The sequence below is a fragment of the Clytia hemisphaerica genome, unplaced genomic scaffold (assembly GCF_902728285.1).
Source record: "Clytia hemisphaerica strain Z4C2 unplaced genomic scaffold, Clytia hemisphaerica genome assembly, whole genome shotgun sequence".
Classification (NCBI taxonomy): Eukaryota; Metazoa; Cnidaria; class Hydrozoa; order Leptothecata; family Clytiidae; genus Clytia; species Clytia hemisphaerica.
In genome coordinates, this window is record NW_027104338.1 from 582,792 (window position 1) to 607,364 (window position 24,573).

A 24,573-nucleotide genomic window follows, 5' to 3' on the forward strand; every position below is an offset into this window, starting at 1 on the left:
CTGAATCCAATCTTTCCGATTTTTATAATGGTGACGGCCACTTCAAATTTTTTCAACAAAACGTTTATAATTATGTCACTTCATGACGTTATGAGAAGGGTATGCAGGTGATGTTCATGGTAGGTGTAATATGGCTCTCTCACCAACAGTATTGCAGGAAAAAATCAACGCCAGAATTTTTGTCTACAGACGATATTGGAATGGTAACACTATCCAAAGATAATATAGTATTTAACATACGCATATCAATTCTAACACAAATTATTTTCTTCAGCAATATATAAATAAATAATTCCAGTAAAAACTATTCGAAACTATTTCAATCTCAATACTTAATTTAATTATATCAACAAATAAAATTCAAAATAATTACAAACAATAACAATGGAATGTTTTTCCTAAAAACAAAACTAGATCAAAATTACAAATGAAACAGTGGGTAAAAATATGTCGTCAGATAAAATTGATAACTAAATGATATCAAGGTTATTCGTCACTATTAAATTCGTTGCAAAACTACGTTGTTACTCCCAAGAAAACAGCTTTGGTTTCCATTTCATTAAGAGACTGTTCATATGGAGGCGGGCTGGTCGGGCTAGATGAGGTGGAAACAATTTTTTTGAAGTCACGTGATCTATCTTTAGCCATTTGATTCGTTAAAACATGTGACGTTCGAAAAATTTACCTCACCTCATACCGAATAAATCTTATGGCAGTGGCGTTATTTTGCATTACTTTGCAATCTCATTTTCAAACAAATTTTGACGTGGAAATTAATAGATGTGTTTTATTTGAAGGTCAGCCTGGTTTGACCGTTGGTTGCACCTGGAACTTTCTCAAAAGCCAATTTCCGTTTCTTGTTTGGAAGGTCATCACTATCGTCATCAGTAAGCATGCTTTTATTGAAATCTGCTACTGGTCTATTGTTTATCTATAATTGTATTGAAATCAGTGGAAAATTAGTAATAAAGACATAAAACTACGGAAAACAGAAGAAGATTTTCCAGAGATTTGATAAGACGCATTTCAATATCAAGTTAAAGATTGCCCAAACATTGTAAAATAAGAAAAATATCATACTTTTGAAGATACATTAATTCGATCACCTAAAATCATCGAAACCTTCGAAAATATTAATTAAATAAACACAAGTCTTACAGATCTGTTCAGGTTTTGGAATGGTATGCTTCTACCAACTTGTCTAAAATATAGTATAAGAGAATGTATTCTTCAATTTTAACCCATTTAGTAAGTAGTCTCCGGCCGCAGTCGGAGGTGACCCGAAGATTCCTTATTCGATAACTATCTACCAGAAGGTAGGGAAGGGCGTAACTCTTTTTCCCATGGTTGCTCCACTTTTCCTTAATACTCCTCTTAATTGCTAAGCATCAAGCAGAGAGGATTTCTTTAATAAGTTAATTTTGACCCCCATATTTTTATAAGCAGAATATCAACCAAAAATGGACAAGAAAAACGAACGAATAAAAATATGGGTGTTTTTATTAAATAAAATTAAGTCCATATTGTTTAAAAACTTGTGTTGAGCCTGGTAAAGTGGGTTAAGAAAAAGGTACGTTTCAAGTACCTGGCTCTCGAGTCAACTTGGTAATGCCTTGATGTATTCCAATTCTCTTTATTGAACATTTGGCTAGACGAATTAAACCCCTTTTCCATGGAAAGTTTTTGGTTGTAATGCTGCTGTTGTTGGCTTCTTGGGTTGAGTTGTTGGAGATTGTTTTGTTGTTGTAAGAGTGATTGCCGGAAGTGTGCTGAGAATTCATTGGTTGATCCTGGGCTATTTGAATCAAAATCATGTGCTAGAAATTGGGTATGTCTCGAAGACGATGGTTGATTTGACTGGTGATGTGATCGATAATTTGATTCTTGGTTTATGAATGAAGAGGAGGATGAAGGTTCCTGGTGAAGATGGTCATCTCCACGTTGGATTCTCTCAAAGTCGGCAACTAACTTATTGAAATTGGAGCAAGATTCATAGCGAGATGACAGGCTTTGAATCACTTGGTGATCGGATACTTTGGTAACCCTTGAAGAGCCTTGAGACGATAATCTTCTTTCTGTAGGATTTATTAGATTTGAGCAAGACTGGTACTGGGTAGACTTGGTCTGGTGATCTTGGAGTTTGTTATGGTTATTAAAGGTTTCGGTAAGACTTGAAGGACCTTGTTGTTGGATATCATTATAATCATTAGAGGGTTTCTTTCCTCCAAAATTGTGATTCGAGGTTGTTTGGTAGCTGGATATAAGTTCAGATTTGTTAGTATTTTTTATGCCGAAGCTGTTTTGATTATGTTGGTTTGGTGGTTCTAGATCGCGGTGAACTCTGGTGACATTCGGGAATGAATTTTGATGTTGGTTGAACTCGTTTGAGCTTCTTCTTCTTTGAATTGGTGGATTGTGAAAATCAGCTACATTAACATTTGAAGGGAAATATCCACTTGAACGTTCTCCATTGTGGCCAGCGTTTTCAGTAATGGCCCCTGTGTTAGTGTAATGATCAGATGGTGCATTTATTTTTTCTAAACAAACCGATTCCCTCGTTTTAAGGGGGTTTTGAAGATTGATCATCTTCGACGATGGATTCTGAAGCGTCTGGTGGTTTTCTAGATTCTGAAACAACTCAAAATGACGGGCATTTCGCTCATTGACGTTACCGGTGAAATGATCTTGGTTGGCATTGTTATTGTCCAAGTTTAGCAAGTCTTCTAATGGCACTGATGATTTTGGTTGATTGTATTCCGTGTTGATGCCTCCTCTGTCATAAAGTTGATCTGGGTAAACAAAAGGAATTTGAGAGAAACTTAGATTTTTAATTAAAAAGAATATAACACTTTGGAAAATTACATTTAAGAACTACAAAACTCGAGCAATAATGAAAAAAAATACATGAGATTTTCATAAGATTCTTGGAGTTGATAGGCAAAAATTCATGTGCTAGAAAGCCTGAGTATTAGACGTTGGACAGACTTTAGAAGAGCATTATGTCAGAGTATAACTCGTACTCTTGTCTTGTGGCTCATCACGAGAAGGCAAATCACCAACAATATTAAATGTCCCAGAATTGTCCCCAATTATGGTAGCTTGTTGATGATTGGCTGTGTAAAAGCTCTAGAACAGAAAAAAAAAACGGAAAAACTAACAACTAGTCATGTAGATATAGTCTTCTGATATCGGAGAATGTATTAATACATCATAATGATTTCAACCAAAGATTTCACAATATATCTCATCCAATTTCTCAATAATTATAGCAATGAGATTTCCATTTCAAAAAATACCAATCCCCCCTACTAACAAATTTAGACCGAAAAAAGTTTGGAAGACAACGAGTTTAGTTCATACTAGGCTACTTCATATCTTCCTTCGTTTCGAGAGTAAAACCCATCCAAGAGAATGTCTTGAGCTGTCTGCCTATTGTTCAGGCTAGGTTCCTCCAAAAGTAGACTTGCTTGACATGGTAAAAATTAGGATGAAGTGGTTTTAGAATTTTTGCGCGGGAGATAACCAATAATTTACCTGTAGAATATGAGACGGTATTGCAGTATAATGTGCTTGTAAGCTTTTCAAAGATGACGTCAGCAAATGTTTGATCTTCCCTTTTTGTAAAAACATTTGCGCACTGCAATAAGGAAAGGATTTTATTTTTAATAATATATAGCAGAATCTCGATAGCACAAACCTGAACCAAATAGAGGCCAAATATCAAAAGCTTTCTGATTATTTCTTTAAAAAATGCTCGAAATGCTCGAAATGCTCGAAAAACATCTCAACCACAACAAGTACCGTATTACTTCGAATAAACGCCCTTTTTCGATTTTAGGAGGGGCGTTTATTCAAGGGGGCGTTTAAAAAAAGGGGGCGTTTATTGAATTGTTTTAGTCTAAAGTCGAATATTTAGAGCAAATATACCCTTTGCTTTAGTTCTTTATCATGATTTTAGTGCAAAATTTCTTTGGTTCAAAGATTAAAATTGCATCGAAAACTGCTCTGGTTACAAGCAATGACTAAAGTCTTCCTTTTCAAACCCAATCAACACTGGTATTGAAGTATTAAAGTCACAAGTTTCTAATAAACGCTCCTCCCCTAGAGTAAGTAATACGATATCCATAACGAAATAGAAAGTAAGTCTGCAGCTGCAGTTGGAGGCGGCCCAGAGCTATCTACCTGAAGGTAAAGGAGGGCGATTAATATCCACTTACCATTGATTAATCCACTTACCATTGATCCTCTAAATTGCGGAGCATTAAGCAGAGAGGTATAAAGTACAATTTTTTTAACCCGGCCGGGGATTAAACCCAACACCTTGCGCATTGTAGCCGAATGCTCTACCTTAACCACTACAGTCGCTCTTTCATAAAGAAGAAATAAGTCTTACCAAATGAGGTTGATAAAAGGGTAACAAACCATGAATCTCTCCTCCTAGATAAAAAAACAAGCAAAATTAAAACCTTTCATTGAAATTTCGATGTTTTCAGGCTGTTATGATCCTATGTTGTTCCTGATATGCTTATACTATTTCTCATTTCAGGACTGAAGTAATGCTCGAAACAAGAAGAAGCTTAGGGTATTTTTGGTTAGTTTTTAGATTTTGGCTTTATGCATAATTATTTTCAGAAAAAATCCAGTCACTAAATACCTAGAAACAATATACGAATAAAGGATATTTGATGCATAGTTGGACTTTTTGAATAACCTCATTCTGAAAGTTTACATGAACCCCTAACAATGATGTATGTTTTCGAAAGATTGCAATCTCAACAAAAGCATACCTTTGAAAGCCCCTCGTCGACCCATCGGCTTGCATCCCATTCCTTTGATGAATTCCACGAGCCACAAGAATCAGAGATTCTACGAATCAAACGACCCATATCCACAGTATTAAAGGTGTACCAAAGCTTCAATGTTGGTGATTTTAAGGATGATAAGAGTGACGTCATTTGCTCAATGTTAAACGAGTGTTTCTCATTTTTACTGAAAAGAAAAAACAGTCTTTTGATTCAATTGTTAATGACTTTACCTGGTTAAGACTGCTCTCCTTGCTTCTACGACATATTTTTATACAATTTTCCAGATAGACTGTTAGATGAACAGTTGCTCAGACCCCGAAGCCTCAACCAAAAAAGCTAGATACCCCAATGAACAAAGTAACCCCAAAGAATTGCAAAATTTTAACCAACTCCTAAGATGACCTATGTGCCCTTTAGGTTTCTGGGGGCGGGGGCTGACATCATGAAAAGAATCCAGTATCTCACGAAGGCGTCATATCAAAGATGACATGTGAATGTTGGCATTTCATCGACATTGCCAAGATCTTCTCCAAGCATGTCTCCATCTTCATTTCATCATTGAACAACAAAACAATTCCAGTTGTTGGTGAAACCAAAAGATCCGGTTGTTGACATCCTGGCATCTCTGGCATTGAGAATAATGATAGAGAAAAAGATTGGATGAGTAATTCTGAAAGAATGTTACGATTAGACTGAACAGTGAAAACCCTGCAAGCCTCGATGTTTTTTATATTATCAACCGTCAAATACCTAATCTTAAAAACCACAAAAAATAATTCGACGTTAGACTCAAATAATTCAATAAACGCCCCCTTCTTTTAAACACCCCCCTCGAGTAAACACCCCTCCTAAAATCGAAAAAATGTAAAAAACGGCCCGGGTGTTTACTCGAAGTAATACGGTATTCCAGAATCTGGAAAATTTCAACTTGGATACTCAATGGTACCCAACTTCATAATACAGTAAACGCCCCGGGCACTTATCAAAATTTTTGGATTTTAGGAGGGGCATTTATTCGAGGGGCGTTTAAAAGAATTTATGAGGGCGTTTAAAAGAAATTGGGAAAAAAGTTTTAGTTTATACTAATATTTCAAAAAATGGAGAATGTATATCGGCAGGTTTCAGCATTTTCGTACATTCCAGTACATTCTAAAGAAGAAAACTGACCTATACTGTGGTAACTCTTTGGTGACATTTGGATGTTATTCTTGTTTTCCAGCTCAGTAAGTAGTTCTTTGCGTTGCGTTACTTGGTCACAGCAGATGATGGTAGTTTGTGACAGTTTGAGGATGTTGCTGAGCATAGGAGGGTTTTTGTCGAGTTTCGGTTGCTTAGAGACCGGTTCTTGGGCATCATGGTCTGTAAGATCAAGATCAAGAATGGTGAAACAATAGAATCCAGTAACAAACTCGTTTAACCATCCGTATTACTATTCTATTGAATTGGAAATAATCCCATCGAATGTTTTATCAAAGGATTTCTTAAAACTAATTACCAAAACGCAGCAAGCTTCAGGGATTTAAAATTAAAATTCTTGATAACTTTTCATAAAAGATGTCTCGCACTGTCAAACGATAACACCTTATTTGGCAATTCGTGTGACCAGTAGCTAGCATTGTTTTAACGTTCATCTAACGTTGTATGGATCTTATGGCCGTAGGAAGACATTGAAGACACTGATAGCTGACAACTTGACTGGATCAGGCTTCCCATACAAAAGGAAGCGTGTCCAGTTTTCGAGCTGACTAGTCCGCCATCTTGTTTTCAATTCTGGTTTTCAAAAGTGCTATTCGAATGTTTTGAAATACGAACGTTCCGAAAGCTAAGGTTAATTTAAAAATAACATAGTGGATAACTCAACTTAAAAGCTAGATAAATTCCGAGGATAATCTATAACCAGTTAGCTTCCATCAACCTCCATATCCATATAAAGTTTCATGAATATTAGAAGAACGCTGTTTGAACGTTTAGGGGGCGTTTTAATACCCAAATGTTACATAATGTTATATAATGTTTACCTTTTTTCTCCTCTGTTACTTCAATACTCTGCAACACATCTAACATCGTAAAACCGAGTAGCGAGTTACACTCGAAAGCCATTTCATGCCAACTCGATTCAACTCGAAACTCGTACTGTATCACGTGATCAAAAAACTTCCACGGGCAAGACGCTAAATCCTCACATTCCTCCGCTAAGATGACATTACATGTTGTGAAGGTCTCCATAAATTGTTGTTCGTTGGCATTCCGGTCTGGATAGTAATTAACGCGGAATTCTTTGGATAGTCGTAAATAAGCGACTAGTTCGGGTGCAATCTTGTTGAAGTATCGGCCGATCAGGATTAAAGTTTTGGCGGCATCATTTTTCTGAATATATCTAGAGAATAATTAATGGTTAGATTTAAGTAAGTTTGTAGTGATTCTGCAAAAAAACAAAACAAATTGTAGCAAATAACTTCATACCATTATACTTAAGTTAGTAAAAATTAAGTTCTAAGTAAGTTTGCGACCGCAGGCTTCGAGGGCGATCCGATCATGGCTCCCTTTTCTTTAGCTGACTACCCAAAGGTAGGGGGGCACTCCTTTCCCTGGATTTACCCCGTCATACCAACTATCTAGTCTGCAGATCTTACTCAAAAAGTTATTTATAAACATTTAAAAGATCAAATAGTTACAATGACAATATTAGACAATGTATTTCGGCATTACACGAAGTTATGGTACGTAGTATAGCCATCAGTCGGCTATTAAAGGATGCAATAATATTTTAAAATTTGTACTTACTTTTGAATCATTTCCTTGATGGTGACAAACTTGGTGTGATAGATCATCCTCTGATCGTTTTTGGTGTGGAGACTCAACAGACTTTTACGGATGGGTTCCAAACAGTTGCGAAGAATGACGTTGTGTGATTGGTTGAATGATTTTAAAACGCCTATTGTGTGGAGAAATAAGCCATCTATCACATTTTGGTTTGGTTGGATCCGTTTCTTGCAAGTCAATCCTAAGTCAATTCTTTTTAAATGTACACCCGTTTTTTACCATGTAGAAACCATGTCAGCGTTATTAGACTAAGTCTCTTGGGAGTGGTTTCCATATGATAGCAAAAAAGTAGGGTACACTTAATAGACTTTTGCATTAAATACAAATGTAATGGTCGAAAATAGGAACGAATGAATAATATGATACCTGGAATTATTAAGTAATTAAACTATGAAATTCAAACATGATTTTGCATAAAAATTTGAAGAAAAATATTCCAACTTCTCATGTTTTAGACAGAAATATCCTTTTAAGGACCCTTCAGCTATTTTAATGAGATAAATTTTCGCGGGGATTAAATTTCGCGGTTGAGCTCATCCGTTAAATTTTAAGATTTCGCGGGAACTTAATTTCGCGGACGGCGTTATCAGGAGACAATATTTTCATAATTTTTTGTCTTTTTACTGCCAAGTTATACATACTGGTTGTTGAAATACGCATTTGTTAACGCTTCGTTGATGCCAGTTAACATTTTGAAAGTGATTTGTTGAGTTTTGTCAAAAAAATTTCACGGATAAAACCTTTCAAATTTACATTGGGACTTAATTTCGCGGATGACACCCAAATCCGCGAAATCTGCGAAATATAATTCCCGCCAAAATTTATCCTATCAAAGTATTACACTGGAGCAGTCATCATCCCACTTACCGCACGCTGTAGGCAACGAACAATGAGTAATCAACTCTACAGTATGTGTTAATGCATGCAAACATATCAACCCGCATGTCACGTCTTTATCAACTGAAAACCGAAACGAAATTTAATTCTATTTTTTTCTATTTGACGATCGATAATAATAAATAAGGGAGTTTGGGCCTTTTCAAAATGGAAGAAGGGGGAAAGGGTATACTAAGGAGCGTAGTCAGACCAATAATGTATAGCTAAAAGCTAAATGAAGTCAAATCTCCTATATGTAGGATTTGAAGCTTCAAATTCTTATTTCCTTCATAAGTTGCGCTGCGACTTTCATTTTCCCCTGAATTTCGGTGACATAGAGTGTAAAAAATATAGAAACTAAATCTACACATCAATTTTCTCAAAAGAAATTATTATGCTCAACTTATTGTCATTGCTTATCTTAACTTGCCTTATTACTATGAATCGTCTACAAGTCTTTAAAGGTACCCTTTTTCATACGTCAAATATGTCCCTCAAAAGATCTCAAAATTACTCAAATCGAAAATTTTGATTTTCTCAAAGGGTCTCACAAAAATGTGAAAATGTTGATTTTCGATTTCTGGCCCGGACACACCCGTCACCTCGCAAATCTAGTAACCCAACACCCTGCCCCCCCCCCCGAAGGAAATAGTGTTTAAAATTAAAAGTTTCCTATAACAAATAACAAACAATATAGATTTTCTTACCTTGTAGACCTTTAGATCTCTTATTTTCATCTTCTTTACACAGAAACCTGGCCTGGTCCGCCGTGAAAGAAAGTATATCAACATCTGGTCTTAAACAGTGTTTCTCTTTCAGGAATTCAACCATCGGAGAAGAATCCTTGGCAAGCCATAACAGAATATCCATGAAATGCTCTGATAGAACCACGTCGTATTTACGCGGTAAACTCTTCGTGGGTTTCTTTGGTTGATTTGGTGTAGTGTTAATGTATCCAGGGACAAGACTGTTGTTACTACTGATACTTCCTGCAGAAGTATCCCCCTTATGTGATTTGGTAACGATGCAGTCATGTTGAGGAGCCGGTGTTTCTTGATCATTGAGATTCTGCTTCTTCATTGTTGTATCTGGACATATAGTGGATACAGTGTCTGGTATGAATGGCCTCACTTTCTTGACCGCTCGGTTGTTGTTTATGTTGGACGTTGATGCCGCTACTGCAAAGAAAAAGTGGGAAAAAATATGAAACCTTTTTGGTTGGCGAGACATAGTCAAGAGAAGTGCATTTTTTTCTGCATTTCCAGTTTAATGTTCTCGTTTATCAAATCAGACATAATACAGCTCTTTCCGATTTTGTCTAGACCCTAAAAACGCAGGTACTGAACCAGAATTTAAATGGTCGATTATAAAACATACAAAATTTTATTCGAAGATGACGAAATCGTGTTGTTTTTTTTCTTTTTATTTACAGGATAAATTCTAATCCTGGGATACCCCATTAAAACGGAACTTTTGAATAAGCGTTCAGAAATTTTGAACAAGTGTCGACTAGGAGTAGGATCATGTTCAAAAATAGTGTGACATTTAGGGAACTCAAAAATTGATAAAAATATAGTATTTCTTGAATAACTTGGGAAATATTTCAAATAAAACGTTGAAATTTTATATGATGATCGGTATTTACACAAAGAACATATTTTGATGAAAAAAAATGGTAAAATGAGTAAAATGTGTGGCTCCAGGTCCAAATATGTCCAAATATATGTTTTGTCAGCCACCTCAAAGGAGGAAATGGTTTGTTTGAAAATGACACTTGAATCGGTAACTAGAGGTATCATATTATCTCAAAACAGATAAAAGAGCAACATTTTGAAACTGGTTGGTTTCAAAAAGCCACCAGTGTTGTCAGCCCCATAAACGACTCATAGCTTATCTTGAAATATCTTGTAACCTAGTTAGCCACTTAATTTCGCTCCAAAACAATTGGAAAGGTTAATCGTTCTACTTATGCTTGGTGAAAAAAATAAACTGTTAGCCACCAAAAATACTCATTTTATTAAAAAAATTGTCAGCCACTTTGAAAATGTCACAAAACAGGCCTTTATTTTTGAACACGATCGTAGACTTGTTTTGCCTTCTTTTAAATTGAAAGGTTGTTTTTTTTACCAATATTGATTGTCCGCTATGGATTTCTAATGAATCTCTTGATAGTTTACTGAAAACGTGATTGCTCTTTTTTTTCTCAAAAAAATAAATTTGTATGAGCCAAATTGTTTCACATTTTTCGAAGCTGATGATTGTCTAAAGACATGAAACTTGGAGTGCTACAAAAAATACAAAATATCCATTTCCTAATATTTGCTTATATAGCATTTTTAAACAAAAGCACAAACAACTTTGCGCCGCACGTGTTTAAATTCTAAGAAATTTTATTGTTTATTCTGCATTGTCATCGTAAAAAGCGCGCCCTTTCTACATAAAAAAAATATGTTTTGACGGACATAAAAAGACAAAAAGTGATGACTAACCTGGGGAAACTATCCCTATCTTTCTCGAAACCTGAACACCATTATGCTTCGATGAAAGATTTTCACACTTGGTGTGATTTGGAGTAGACATAACAAGTGGCTTGTGTCCTTTTTTCAACATCATAAAAGCTTCCAGTGGAGATTCAGCAAGCAGCCCTTTGGAAAGTTTGACCCTATGTACACTTGGTAGTGGAGTAGATGCTTTCAATACGGCTGCTATTTTCTCCGTATCGTTTCGGAATGATTTGCTGTTGAGCTTCTTAGGTGGCTGCAGTGATGGAAGTTTTGGCTTCCCTGGGACAGAAGGATCTAAATAAAAAGTCATCAATGTATTTATTTACATGAAAAACAGATTATGGTTACTTTCAATAGCAGGTGATAAGGTGCTAACACTTCTCCAAACTATTCTAGTCAAAAAGCAAAAAATAAAAGGAGTCAAATCCTTGAAATGATCTCCACGATAAAAAGGGAATTGAAAGCGTAGCACCCGCCCTTCGCCGATAACCTAACTATTTACACCTAACGAGAGAAAATCACCTTCTTTCTTATGCGTAGCCAACAAATCTTTCGCTGTTTTGATTGGCTGCTTGGCTTGCTCTTTGATGTTTGTAATGTGTTTGAGGCATTTGATTGGTTGAAAAGCTTTCCATTCACTTACCATTTGTTCTCCCTCTGTATCATCTGAAATTAAAAGAGAAAGAGAACGGGTGTAATAGTAACCTAATAACACAGATCGTCCATTCTGCACGCCGGGAACGCGACCTGGTTGTTCAGTCAAAACACTTTGCTTTTTGCTTCAAAGCCAAATCGACTAGGTTCTAATGATTAAGCTGATGATCGACGTTTCTTTTTGTGCGGTTGTTTTGCTTTAGTTAATCGCTCGAAGCTCATTTAATATTCCTCCTAATCAAAGCGGTCCACCTCCTTGAGCAGATTTTTGTACGGAGCCATGGCCTTTAGAGTGAATACATGTGATACGCGGAGTATCAGAATCACTTGGAGATAAGTGTGTAGTCAAACGAACTGAACAACCATCCTAACTTTTTAAGAGTTACTGAAAGCCACGTTTTCGCGAAAGAATCGTCTCCAGTCCTCATTGAAGTTTACAAAAACAAATTAAGTTTCACGCTCATTTTCAGAAAAATCAACAGACCGACCCTAGGCTTTGCTCAGAAACTAAAACTCCGTATTACCAATATCCCAGTTAAATTTCTTGAGATGTTCTTCAAAAACATTTTTTGGGTCATCGATATGCTCAACATCAGCAACAACAAGTCTTTCAAACTCGACCAATTTTGTGCTTTTGGCGATTTCTGCCTTCGAGTTTTGTAAAGGATCCCATTGCAAGTATTTTTCAATTTGTTTGTCAAATTGTACTTCGATGGTTGGTAAAGCAGGAAAGGAGAGCGGCTTTTGAGGAGCTGCAACTTCGTGATTGGGCTCTAAAAGATCGTATCACATCAATGTACTGTAGGGCTAAAAGGTTTTGTTCTTGAAGTTGGCTATCTTTCTCAATGTCGTCAAGTTTAGTATTGCTCACAAAAAGGTTTCTCGCTTTGAAATGAATTTTATTGAGATCCATGAACTTTTTAAAAAGAAGAATCTTCCTGCAACGGGAAGAGAAAAAGTAAACATAAAAAATTTTGCTGGGGTTATTTATCAAATTTGGTCGTATTAGTTAAAAAGTTATGCTCAAATGTATAGCAAGGTTACTTTGAGTGAGAAAGAGATTGCAAAAGATAGTAAAGAGTTGTCTATGAGGATTTGTTAGCCTAAATGGGTCAGAAAACTTTTAAGGATGATTAAGAATAACCTTGCAACAACATGAGCAGACTGTCACCATAACATTTTTCACTGGTTGATAGTCTATCCATGATCTGTTTTTCAGTCGTTGGCGAAATGACGGCACTGAAAAAAATCGAGTGAGTCTACGATCATTAATCTCCTTGAAAAGAAGGTGCGAGAGAGCATCGAAATCACAAGACTTTGACGAAAAAAAATCACGTTAAGTGACTGGTATATTTGATTCTAATCGAAAATTAGTCATTGGTCAGCACAAGCTTAGGCAACATTCTCCGATATTGGTTGCTATCATAAGAAGTTTCGTACAGAATTTAATGTATATTATAATGAAATACTTTTCTTACATGGCAGTTTTGTCATCTATGTTAATTTGTTCAAGAGAGCCGAATAACGTTTTGAATTCATCATTAGTATTTGCTGTACTAACATTGACAGAATCGTTACGTTGTCCATACATCGGAGAATCTAGCTGCAGTTCTTCAAAATCTTCGTGAAATATATCCATCATGTTTTGTGTTTCTGTATAAAATAGAAAATTATATACCTTATTACATGAATATATATTAGGAGACTTGTAATTTACACGAATTGAGAAATTTCGTGCTAACTAAAACTCCTTTAATTAAAACCTGTCCTTGAAAAAACAATAAAACTCGTGTTAATTTGATGTCGTGTTAATTTCAAAGCCGTTAAATACTTCCATACTTATATTCATGTAATAAGGTAGTTTTAAAAAGGGAAAATACTAGGAAAATAGGGTTACTCAATATACTATTGTAGATACTCGAAAATCTGAGGATGGAGATACTGTTATTTAAGACGTCGATAAACTAATACTTTTAGGAAGAAGAAGAAGAGCAGAGAGAAGTCTGTCAGTGCTGATGTGATCATCCCCTTAGTCAATAAGACATTCGGAAAAGAAACCAAGAAAAGAAGTAAACAAAGAAACAGAATTTCAGAGATTCGAAGACTAGAAATTAGCCGTTTTTTGAAACTTTAATTTGTAAAAAGGGCTGACTAAAACGAAGCAAAAATAAAAATTCTTTTACTTTGAACATCTTCTGTCTCCACCTTGACTTCGACACTTTCGTTATAGTCACTATCGAATATCAGATTGCCAACATTTGTAGGTTTCCATGCTAAGTCATCATCAGGAAGAGCCGGCAGCTCTTGGAGATTGTCAGGTTTGATCACGTCTGGCAAAAGTGGAACATTTTCAATGGTAGGAAAGAAACCATCCAAAACAATATCACAAATGAGATACTCAGATTCCTAAAGAATGCAAGAATACGTTACATGAAATTTACTTTAAATTCTTTTCTTGAAAAAGAATAATGCATTGCAGTTTTTAATTTGTTGCTGAAACTCTTATACGAATTCAAAGATTATAAATCTTCTGGTGGTTCCCAAAACGTATTATCAGATGATTTTTTATATTTGACTTAGAGATACCTTTTATGGTCCTAAGAAACACCTCAAAAGTTCTTTACCCAATTTTATCTTCCAAAGCTGAGATATTCAACTTTGAATTTTAAAATTTTTACTTAAAAACAATAGAAATTCAACGTAAAGACTGTGTAAAAACTCATTCTTAGAGATCTCAAAGTCAAATATCTCAGCTTTGGAAAATAATTGGGTCAAAGGATTTAGAGGTGTCTCTCTGGACCATAAAAGGCTAAGCCAAATATAAAAAATAATCTAATAATAGACGATATCAGCTTTCCGAATTCTCCCCAAATGATTACCCATGATGCATTGCGCAAAAAAATTCACGGACAATATTGACTTACTGAATTTTTTTGCGCAATGCATCATGGGTAATCATTCGGGGAGAATTTCGTTAAGCCGATATCGTCTATTCCTTTAAAAATGTTTCATAATGGTAAGCCTTTGTTAAATGCAGTCCTTGAGGGATCCAACTTTTCATGAAAAGGTTTTATAAGGGTGGATAGGATTTTTTCCGAATAAAATTGCGGAGTTGAGCTTTTTGGGGAGGATCTAATAACGTTAACAATATTTTGAAAATGTGTATCATAACTTATCGGGGAAAAAAATGTCGGGGGAAAGTGAAGAAAATTTTGAGGGGGGTGTCGAAATCTTTCCCCGACCAAATATTACCCCGACATTTTATCACCCGACCAAAACATTTACCCGAAATTTTATACCGCAACCAAAATTCAAATCTAATTTCTTTACACCTTTATTTAACGAAATTAGTGCTTTAAACGTCGAATTTTCGAGCTAGTGAAGGAAACTATTTCTTTTGGACAGTTTAGTCGGGGAAAAGTGACGAATTTGAAATTTTGGTCGGGGGAAAGTGACGAAAATGCCTCTAGGTGACGAAATTTTTCCCCGACAAAAAAAAACGAATCAATAAAACACTCTGACATTTTTTCCCCGATAAGGTATCTGCATATTGGGTTAAAGAATTTGATCATTGTACCAAAATGTCAATGTAAAAAGCAAAACTTCTGCCTGCTGCTCCATTTACAGCAAGAAACTTTATAGAGAATTTAAGTTCCATGCGTATTTAAACGGGACGGCAAATAGTGTGAGTTCGTGATATTTTAAAAATAGGGGGGATGCAATATGAATGGTGGGAGTTCCATCTACATCAAACTTGCTTCTTTACCTCCGGGTTATTTGCTTTTGAGAATGAAAAAGTGATTTCTTTTTCTTCGTTGTGTGCATCTGTTTCCTCTTCGACTAAACAAGTTTCCAGTTGACTTCTAAAAAGAGTATTTTGTATATTTCTTTCAAGGTCACTTATAATTTTGATATGACTGAGTTCTTTCTAATTCCTATATGGGATACATGTCTTTTTAACTTAAAAGGCTAAAAGGTCGAATAAACTTAGTAATCAGGTAGAATTTTTAGCCTGAGACCTGGACATAATTGCCATCAAGCTGAAAATTGACACGGATGTTCTCCAGGGTATACTGAGTTACCAAAAATGTGAGTGCAAAAAATCTTGCTGGAGAAAAATGTTTCAATCGAAAGTTGGGCTCCGTCACATTTTAGATATTGTCATCTTGCATCAGTGTGCAAAATTTCATGAAAAAAATATAAAGTACAACTCGAGAAATTCAAGAAAGATCGTTTTTCCGGCGATATTCGGCTGTTACAGCGATTTTTAGAAGGTTCCGGTTTCAACAATCAGTTTTATTGACAATTGAACCATGCTTGATGGTGGGCATTGTTATCAATGATGTTTTTGTGTGAAAAAGCAAAGAAATGTAAAAAAAGTCCAATGAAAATTTGCACAAACGGCGATTTCCGGCATATTTCAGGCATTTTCGGCCCGAAAATATTTTTCCTCAAAAATCTGACTCGGGCATATTTTGGGCATTGCTATTACGCATCTTTGTGCAAACTAACTCTTTTCGGCCGGAAAAGAATTTTTCTCGAAAAAATAATCGGGCTCCGTCACATTTTGGGCATGACCATTTTGCATCTTTGTGCCAAAAATCAGGAAAAACTAAAGAGCCCATCTCGAGAAAAGTTGGTAACGAACGAACGAACGAACGAACATCAGTTAATTTTTATAGGACCTCTACCCCACCGGGATAGGTCCAAAAAGTAACTAATTTTGACCATCCAAACGAATTATTTTATCGACAATCAAAGAAATCGATTTGTCCATCCGACACTTTTTGAATTTTGTAACAGATCCTTTGTTCTAGAAAAAATGGTTTTAGGAAATTCATGTTTTATTGGGTGGGTCGAGAGACTTCGCAAGTATTTCTCATTTGGGAAGCTAAATTTTTCTAGGATCTGAACAGTAGTTTGCTTTATGAAAGTCTTTGCCCGCCCCTAGAAGAGAGACGATGGATGGACATGAATGGAGAAGAGCAACTGTCAGGTTAGATCAGTACAGAATGGCCAAAACGAAGTAACTGTGCCATATAATTATTTATAGGGCAATTCTTTTGCTCTTGTATAGCACACCATGTCATGTGATTAGCTTGCTTATCGCTGAACGACTTTGAAAATGCTTCAACACAGTAGGTGGCGGAAATCTGTAAGAATCAATGTGAATCAATACCATCTATAATTATCGCTGATAATACGTTTATTGAAATAGGATTAATATAATTTCTGAATCTCGCAGGATATAAAACCATGAAAACCTTAATTAATTGAATTAAGAAGTAGCAGATAAAGCAACAACTAATTAGAAATTTCTTCTACCAATTTTAGTTAGTTAAGATCAACTTGAAATTGGTTACATATCAACAAAATGGTCATGCTTGTAGTATGGTGTGCTTATATCCTATCTGTTGTGACTGCATTGTCACCTTTTTGTCCTATTGGCAACAAAGTTGATGAACCTCGTGGAAATGAGACAGGCACTATAATGCGTTTGTACGAATGTACTGGACAAAAAGAAACTTATTTTCGCCCTCGAAATCAAATATGCGGTGAAATGGTAAAGGAAACCGAGATTGCTAGAGATGTCGAAGTAGATATTGGATATGATAAGAATGGATTTTCTATGAAAAGTATCTTCGTTGGTAACCCACTTTCAGAAGGGGTTTGGGACGGCAGTACATGCTTTTCATGGCGTAAAAGTGTCATTGACCGAGACGGAGTAGAAAGAAGTAGCACTTGTGAAACACTTTGCAGATTTGCTGAAATTTTATACATCACCTATAAAGAAATCACTCGATGTAGCTTTGAAGAAGGATGCTCAGTATTGGAATACAGTATCAAGGTTGTATTAGACCCACAAGGTACAGCCAAAAATGAACTTAAAAACTGTTATCTTTACGGTGGAAACTCTGGTGATGTAGTAGCTGACAAAATATGGATAGATGTTGACAAATGCAACCAGAAAGCACACCGAAAGGAATCCTGTGATCGCATCAAAACAAACGTGTTTCTTCAACGAGGTCAAATCATCAACATGAACCAAGATGTCAATAATCATCCATTCATGGTAAAATTCTATGGTAGCAGACTCTGCACCGCACTTCGACAGTACAATCGAGTCACTAAAAGCTATCGATGTTCTGTAATGTGTTACAATGTTTTTGACAGCGATGACGAAGAAAGCCGAGGTATCGAGTATGCTGAATATGAGCGAACAATGGAGTGTTCATCGGATGGTGGATGTGTCGGATATCCAAGCAAATATTTCAAAATCACTGCTAAAAATGATACCAGCTCTAAAGGAAACGATAACAACTCTAAAGGAAACGATAACAACTCTAAAGGAAACGATGGTCTAGTCATCAAACCGAGTCTTATATCAGCTATAATTGTTTTCATGGCCTCCGTAGCTGTTTTGAAAATTCTTATTTAAAAAGAATAGTACCCGTGCAAAGAAACACTGAAACGTCAAAAACTTCGAAAAATCTTTATATATAATTTGTTTTAAGAACATTTTGAAAATGTTTTTTTCTTTAGTAGCACCAAACTCTGTATCTGTTTATGCATAAAGATGAGGCGTCTGTCATCATCACACATTAATTAATCCTGAACAATTTATAAGTAGACACTTTTATATTGTCTATATTCTGCCTATTACTTGCAATTAAGTTCATGACAACATATATGTGTTTAGTTAATTTTCTTGTTAATTCTTTTTCGCTATGATGAAAACATTAACTGGCTTATGGTATGTATGGATCTACGAATTTCCCTAAAAGTGTAAATCAATATTGATATTAATCATGCTTCTCTGGCTCTCCTTTAAGCAGATAGTTTTACCTTCCTGAAAAAGCTTCATGTTACAATCGCAAGAAGTGTAGGCTGCTGTTGAATCACGAGCGAAGCCAGAACCCCCCCCCCTTCTCAGGTTGTAAAATGTTAACGACTTTGGTTACGTGAGCTATTATGTAACAACAGGAAACCCATGTCCCATTTTTACGAGTCTCATCAGTGTACACCGTTTCTACTATTTGAAAGCAAATATCTACTAATCTAGATAGAAGTAAGGCAAATTTAACGATACTTCTTTTATTTACCCTCTTATCAGAACCTTTTTATCACCTTAAAATGACCTTCCTCTATGTTTTCCTGTTCAGCCTTCCTTATGACAATTTTTATGATTTTGTTATTTTGAAATATGAAAGTTAACCCCATTAACCCCCACTGGGATTATATAATCAAGTAATTAAGTTTTATTTTTAGGAGTAGGGACCTAGTATATATAGAGGTCAATTTTCTTTTATAAGTAGGTTAGTGAAGTCAAATATTGGAACTTCAACGATTATTTTCATAATGTAAGTGTAACTTTTCTTTTGTAACTCTAGGAGTTGGTTATGTCAAAGATTATTTTTATAGGGAACTGACTTTGTCTAAGTTCATTCTGTACTCGTCTCCCCTTTTGTTTTGTTTACTCTATCTGTTCATGAAATTAAGTAAGTTCAGATGGAGGGCTCGGAAATCCCATTACACCAACTATTGAACCAAGTTTTGTTTTGAATGTAGATTCTTTGTGCTAGACTGTTTCGACACTATCAATGTTTTAAAATTTCTTTTCCTTGAGTTTGAATTTCTTAAAATAATGTTTTCAAGATTATTTCGACCAATTTATCTAAAACCCCTTTTCGGATTTTCTCTGTTCTGATGCAAATTAGATTTTATGAAGGTAGGACAGGTAGGGCCTCGACACTGCTTATATTCTTCTAACGAAATTCTTTTAGAGGCTGCTTAATAAACGGTAGATCTTCTGTACGAAAATGTGCCGCTACTCGCTGATGTTTGACTAATAATATTTTTTAGCTGGCGAGGTGGTTGAAAAAGTAGAAGCGTGTTTTCAAAGGCATTATAGTTGGCTATAGATTACATTTACGTAGAAACAATGTTTTTCATTGGTTTTTCATCATTATTATTGACTTGATTTTCAGGGAAAAGTGTAACCTTTTCCCAACGATATATGATACTTGCATTTATGGATAACCTTTTTTTTCGAACATTTTTTCCGGTTTTCAACTGTCCGAAAAAGTGGCTTCCCCTGCCCGGATTGATGGGTACCCTATTAAGAACATTTGTGCCAATTTTCAACTTGATGACAATTTTGTCCAGGTTGTGGTGAAATATAGTTAAATCGACTATTTAATAATTTTCAGTAATAATAAATTAAACTTATCAATTTGAAATCTTCTTCGTTCTACTTGTTAATGATTACTTTGTTGACCGGGTTCGCCTTATTTTCGTCAAATTAAACTTTTCAAAATTTCTTCATGTAATAGTCAAGGTTACTAAAACAAAAGACTTACTGTTCTTTACAAACTGTTACAGCAAGCTGGCAAAAAGGGTCTTTCAATCGGACTGGCTTCAAATACTTCAATAAACTGAGATTGCTTGATGAACTACTCTCTTTCACTAACTCCTCATCCAGCATATCTTCCAATAACATATCTAGAAGTTAACAAATACTACAGTGTGTCCCAAAAAAGCCGACAAATTTTTTGTTAAAGTAAAATCCTCAAAACTCATTATCTAGAATAATTGAAATAACATTACAATTATAATGAAATCGGCTATACCCGTTTAAAAGTCTTTTATATAGTTTTTTGAGAGCTTTCGAATGGTATACACAATGTTGTCTGAAAATAAGTTTGAAATTTTCAAAAATTTTCGACCTTAGGGTTTTGCCTGGGGAAAAAAGAAATTGCCCAAAAAAGGGATGTTCCACCAGTGGGATTTTAGGGGATTTTTTCCTGAGGCATAAGCGTCCTATAGAGAAGGTCTGGAGAAAGTTTCAGCTAGATATTATTTTTTCCTACAAACAGCCTGTACCTTTCTAACACGACCACACTAAGATTGAAATATCAAGTCATAGAATTTGTCATAAATTATGAGGATTTTACTTTGAATATAAATAAGTCCAATTTTTTCGGGAAACACTGTATATAAAGGATTTGCTTTCAAACTAACCCGGTCGGTATACAATAGCATACCGCAGTGATTCTAAAAAAGACATCAAAATTACTGTTTGTTGTCCAAGCTCTTAATCCCATCATCTTTTGCATTTAATTGCTTTTACAAGTCAATTATACTTATTCACAATACGAACGCAATGCATGTATTACGGATCAAGATGAAAAGGATTGTGGGATTAAATTTCGGTCAAATGTCAAAAGTAGTAATTACGACGTTTGCATAGCGGTGTGCTATTTATTTATCGTTTAAGCAAACAACACAAATCAAAAAGAAATATAAAAATTATTTCATTAGTCATTTACATACTCTTACCCCATTACCTCAATTATTAGCATTTTAGTAAATTTTAAAGCTCTCTACAATTTATTCGGATACACACGGTCTACTAAGATGACAAGAATAGGAGAATATTGCTTAGTATTGCTAATGCAGTTGAGTAAGCTTGTGTGTCAGTTTGTTTCATGGGACAAAAAAGTGAGGGAATTCCAAAAGACACGCTGATTTTGTCCCTGGGACAAAACTGAGAGAAGCACAAGTGTTATTAAAAGAAAAATGGATTGGAGACACAAGAAAGCGTTTCAGGTTGGTTGGATGACGCATTTTGCATTGCACCAACGGGTATCCGGAAAATTCCCCGACCGACAATTCCCCGACGGATCATTCCCCGACCGGACAATTCCCCGACAGACAACTCCCCGACCGGACAATTCCCCGAACGGACAACTCCCCGAACGGACAATTCCCCGAACGGACAACTCCCCGAACGGACAATTCCCCGACCGGACATTTCCCCGAACGGACGATTCCCCGACAGACTATTCCCCGAACGGACGATTCCCCGAACGGACAATTCCCCGATTAATGAAGAACTGACAGGAGAAATCTCATGTTTTTTCAAAATGTAATTAGTTTTTTGTGTAAATTGCCACCGTAACGAACTTGCGAGCGTCGCTTCACGAATATACTGGAAAGAGAATTTTAATTCAAAAACGGCAGGGAAATAACCAGAAGTCAAGAGATCAATTATTCAAAGTAAAAAGCCACAATTTTTTGAAAAGGTCCATTGTGTAAAAAAACAAATAAACCTTGAGTGGGGAGGAAGAAAAAGATTATCTTTATTGTTTAAGGTTAGGCTATTAAACAAACAGAAGTATAAATTTTAACGCTGCAACGAAACCCCAACAATTCACATTAATTTCTTTGGCCTTTTCAATTAAAAAACGTGAGATTTCTCCTGTCAGTTCTTCATTAATCGGGGAATTGTCCGTTCGGGGAATCGTCCGTTCGGGGAATAGTCTGTCGGGGAATTGTCCGGTCGGGGAATTGTCCGTTCGGGGAATCGTCTGTTCGGGGAATTGTCCGTTCGGGGAATCGTCCGTTCGGGGAATAGTCTGTCGGGGAGTTGTCCGGTCGGGGAATTATCCGTTCGGGGAATCGTCTGTTCGGGGAAATGTCCGTTCGGGGAATTGTCCGTTCGGGGAGTTGTCCGTTCGGGGAGTTGTCTGTCGGGGAATTGTCGGTCGGGGAATTGTCCGGGATTCGCACCAACGCGAAAAAACTTCTCGTGTCCCCAAGCCTTAACGCGCTCTTCATTTCAAAATTTCAGTTTTAACTTTCAATAACGTCAACATGCTTCCTAAGTAGCATTGCAAACACAAAGAAATAACATACCAGACAGTTCTTTCTCAACCAGTGGTGGACATAACGAACCATCAATGATGGAATCCAGGGCCTCCTTTCCATCAGCCGTCAAACTTTCCATACTACTGAAGAAGGCAAAATCTGAATCCGAATCCATGGAGACAAGATTTTCAGTTTCATGTTTTTCTTTTGATGTAATTTCGGATTCATCATCGACATTGTAATCACTTTTTAATGTTGCGTTCTTGAACTGTTGATCACAAAACTTTTCAACTTCTTCATTCAAATCGAGCGTTTCTATTGTAAAGAATGAATATCTAACGTTAAAGCCAAATTGACAGAATAAAAATGTGAGGCCTGGGACCATGTTCGCACGTAACGATACCGTTTCGCTCCAAAATGAAATGTAGCTATTGGTTACATTCAAGTCGTTTACGTCACTTCTAACCAATTCTTTTCAATTCTAATTCTTTTCGTTACGGAGCAAAACAGGATCATAACGTGCGAACATGGATTGAATCGCTATGAAAAAAGGATGAGCTTGCAAAAAGATAGCACATTTCGTCTGTTGGCTGTTCTAATTCACATCAATTCATGTCAAAATTACATAAATAATACAGACCATTAATTTAGAGCGCTTCGACATGAATAAGTGAAGACTTTATCACAATCTGTATACATTTTTAAATTTTTTACATGTTTACTCTCTTCTGATTGGCTAAAACTATTTGATTACTGAATGAGCTCGCACGCGCGCTTTTGGAAGTTGAAATTTTTCAGCTACCAAAATTGCACAAAATTGCACAGTAGAGCTCGAAAGAGCTCTAACTTTGTGTACAAATATTTACATTTTCTGACGTCATTGAGCTATTTAAGGAAATTTTGGTCGCAACGCACTGCCCGCTAGGTGAATGGAAACCCAGCTGTTTCCATCGATCGCGCGAGCGTGCACGCTAGGGCAAAATTTCCTAAAATAGCCTATTGACCTCACGAATTAAATTTTCTTGTACACAAAAAGTGTACGCTCTTGTACGCTTTTGTGCTCTTTTCTACGCTGAAAAATTTCAAGTTTTTGAGCGTACAGGAGCGCACATCTCAATTGATAATTTTTCAACCAATCAAGAAAGAGAAAAACTGCTGAGTAAACAAAAAAATGTAAACATACAGATTGTGTATGTTTTTGATGGAAATCAAACATTGATCGCGCGGAGTGTGCGGCCAAATCTATTTTAAGAATTTTGGCCTAGCGTGCACCCTCGCGCGATCGATGGAAACAGGCCTTAAGAATAGAAACAATGATCTCTATTTCTGATGAAAAAAGAAACATTTTACATTTTATTTGTAAAAATCAGCACACAGCTTCATACATGTATGCATTGTCTTTAAATAGTTTTGTGTTATGACCTCCTTTAGCTTGACCCTCTGATTAAGACATGCATGGGTAGCTGCTTTCTTTTTTTCTAACTCAAAACCTACAAAACATACCTTATAAAGAAAATATCAGATACAACAAATCCAAAAAGGCTTTCCGGTAATAAATCTAGATAAAAAAAAATCACTAGAACCTACAACAGATACCTTTATATAAAATACTATCTTTTTCAAAGCTAAAGCAGGTGAAGTAAAAAAAAAATACACCGTTTTTGCTGAAAGTAGACCACAGTATTCATGATATGCACCATTGCAATGTCTTCCACGGACCCTACAGCTGATTAGTTGTAAGTGACGTATTGACTGATTTTACGTCACTTGCAACCAATCAGCTGCTGGGTCCGTGATATAATGTTAGAAGACATTGAAATGGTGCATATCATGAATACCACTGCAGAACCTTGGTCTTGACTGTTGAAGTTATATTTGACACTGTAATGACTTCAAAATTTCTAGGATCACGCAAGCCAAATTGTGACGTCATTTCATTCAAGATGGCCCATTATTTTGCTTCAAATAGGGGAAGAAAAGCTCTATCTAGTGTTGTAGATAAAGATTAAGATATATGTAGTACCTATCTTCAAGTCTTGAAAAACAATACAATCTTCAATATTCTCCAATGTTGTTTTACATTCAATATATTGAGGGATGGTCAGAAGGCTTTGTTGAAAAAAACTGCTCCTTTCTTGTGTATACTAAAAGAAAAACACAGAAGAATTCAAAGTATATATTAAAGTATGTCAGAGTTTAAGAAAGCAGGAAAATTTTAGCACCATGAATAATTTATCAATACTTTTTATAGGTGATAGAAT

At 35.8% G+C, this 24,573-nt stretch overlaps 1 protein-coding gene across 1 annotated transcript in view; it reads right to left on the reverse strand.

The window, feature by feature from the left end:
- Window positions 1-245: 245 nt before the first annotated feature.
- LOC136817970 (protein shortage in chiasmata 1 ortholog-like) overlaps window positions 246-24,573 on the reverse strand; it is a 42,181-nt gene continuing 17,853 nt past the window's right edge. Inside the window, exons 3-24 of the mRNA XM_067074320.1 lie at window positions 24,336-24,456; window positions 22,361-22,627; window positions 15,429-15,525; window positions 13,846-14,068; window positions 13,141-13,315; window positions 12,807-12,901; window positions 12,187-12,435; window positions 11,531-11,674; window positions 10,994-11,302; window positions 9,212-9,682; window positions 8,496-8,588; window positions 7,590-7,740; window positions 6,824-7,182; window positions 5,973-6,164; window positions 5,271-5,430; window positions 4,788-4,989; window positions 4,394-4,437; window positions 3,535-3,637; window positions 3,021-3,126; window positions 1,586-2,789; window positions 1,159-1,201; window positions 246-931 (exon numbers count right to left, since the gene is read on the reverse strand). Coding sequence (XP_066930421.1) covers window positions 788-931; window positions 1,159-1,201; window positions 1,586-2,789; window positions 3,021-3,126; window positions 3,535-3,637; window positions 4,394-4,437; window positions 4,788-4,989; window positions 5,271-5,430; window positions 5,973-6,164; window positions 6,824-7,182; window positions 7,590-7,740; window positions 8,496-8,588; window positions 9,212-9,682; window positions 10,994-11,302; window positions 11,531-11,674; window positions 12,187-12,435; window positions 12,807-12,901; window positions 13,141-13,304 — 4,233 coding nt within the window. The 5' untranslated portion in view covers window positions 13,305-13,315; window positions 13,846-14,068; window positions 15,429-15,525; window positions 22,361-22,627; window positions 24,336-24,456 and the 3' untranslated portion in view covers window positions 246-787. The remainder of the gene's footprint in view (window positions 932-1,158; window positions 1,202-1,585; window positions 2,790-3,020; window positions 3,127-3,534; window positions 3,638-4,393; window positions 4,438-4,787; window positions 4,990-5,270; window positions 5,431-5,972; window positions 6,165-6,823; window positions 7,183-7,589; window positions 7,741-8,495; window positions 8,589-9,211; window positions 9,683-10,993; window positions 11,303-11,530; window positions 11,675-12,186; window positions 12,436-12,806; window positions 12,902-13,140; window positions 13,316-13,845; window positions 14,069-15,428; window positions 15,526-22,360; window positions 22,628-24,335; window positions 24,457-24,573) is intronic.